The following is a 1,697-nucleotide window of genomic DNA, read 5'->3' on the forward strand; positions in this document are numbered from 1 at the left end:
GCGAATCGAGCCCCGGATCTTAGCGTTGTAAGTACATAAACTTGTCGCTGACCCACAAGGGGTCGGCTTGAATGAAAGTTAAAAAGCACAAGGCTAAACAGCAGACTATCTGCGCTATGGCCGCCGCGGCGAATCGAGCCCCGGATCTTAGCGTTGTAAGTACATAAACTTGTCGCTGACCCACAAGGGGTCGGCTTGAATGAAAGTTAAAAAGCACAAGGCTAAGCAGCAGACTATCTGCGCTATGGTCGCCGCGGCGAATCGAGCCCCGGATCTTAGCGTTGTAAGTACGTAAACTTGTCGCTGACCCACAAGGGGTCGGCTTGAATGAAAGTTAAAAAGCACAAGGCTAAACAGCAGACTATCTGCGCTCAGGCCTCCGCGGCGAATCGAGCCTCGGATCTTAGCGTTGTAAGTACGTAAACTTGTCGCTGACCCACAAGGGGTCAGCTTGAATGACTAAGTAAATCTTCTTCATTACAATTTTTTTTTGCAGTAAATTTTTGTATAAATCACTCACCTTCATCGACAGTCATCATAATTTTCTTATCCAAAAACTGCAGGGGCTAATGAACAAAAAACCTGAAAGAAAAACATCAAAAAAATTTTAATTGTAATAAGTGTATAAATAAACACAACGAATTCGGTTGTGTGCGTATGTACATATACGTATAAACCAAGTAATATTCCAGTATTGTACGAAAACACTCACAGTAGACAGACTAATAAGAAATGCAATTCACTAATGAAATCTCACATGTTACAGGAAAATTAGATGAAAGTTTTAAACGAGCATCGGAGGAGTTAACTAATCTCGGTAGAAGAAAGACAGAGAATGGTAATGATGACTCTGCGCATGCTCATAATTTTTTTTTGTTCGTTCACGCTATAAATTATTAACGTCTTTATTGTGTTGAAACATTGTACTAGAACAGAACAATATAAGACTTTATACGTTCCATTGCTGGTTTAATTCAGTGTTGTAATCAGCGCGTCCATTTTTAGTTTTTTGTAATTCGCACAGAATCATGGGATTATTCAAATTACCTACGATTCAAGAATAACCAGAATATTGATTCTGCTCTACAAATCTCTTCCAAAACCTATGGTGTTCGTGAGTGTAATGAAATTAACACTGCAGTTTTTTCGCGGGGGTGGGGGGATAAGTCCCCCGACCCTAGGATACATAATCTTTCTAGTCGTAAAATGATAAGTATGTTAGTAAGAGGTCCGTCCTCCCCGATTTCAAATTGGAAACAGTTTGCTCCCTTTCCTTCCAAACACGCACACATTCGTTACAGATTGACAAGAATCGATTTATCAAATCATATAATGCAAAGCAACATTTTGCAGCGCCACCTCGAGGAAGAATAGTATCCAGAAAATTAACAGTGTGAGAAATAGTACCATGATTGGTTTTTCATTTACCGTATTTTTCGGTGTATAAAACGCACTTTTTTACCCCAAAATTTGATGCCAAAATCTGCTTGCGTCCTATACACCGAAGGTATGAATAATATATTTATGTATATATACGATATACACAAGCCATGTGTAAATATATTTAAATAGGCATGCATAGTTTAGTTCAATTGAATGTTATTTATAACAATAGTTAGTTTTTTTTCTTTTAAAAACATAACTATTTATAATGCTCCCTTAATAATAAAAAATAAAGTACAGTGAAAGCAATGAAG

General features: G+C 37.8%; 1 protein-coding gene across 1 annotated transcript in view; it reads right to left on the bottom strand.

Moving 5' to 3' along the window:
- LOC106463674 (synaptotagmin-2-like) overlaps window positions 1-615 on the bottom strand; it is an 18,471-nt gene extending 17,856 nt beyond the window's left edge. The window contains exon 1 of the mRNA XM_022391255.1: window positions 521-615. Within this exon, the coding sequence (XP_022246963.1) occupies window positions 521-539 (19 nt within the window). The 5' untranslated portion in view covers window positions 540-615. The remainder of the gene's footprint in view (window positions 1-520) is intronic.
- Window positions 616-1,697: the final 1,082 nt, after the last annotated feature.

Source organism: Limulus polyphemus, unplaced genomic scaffold (genome assembly GCF_000517525.1).
Source record: "Limulus polyphemus unplaced genomic scaffold, Limulus_polyphemus-2.1.2 Scaffold1458, whole genome shotgun sequence".
In the NCBI taxonomy this organism is placed as follows: Eukaryota; Metazoa; Arthropoda; class Merostomata; order Xiphosura; family Limulidae; genus Limulus; species Limulus polyphemus.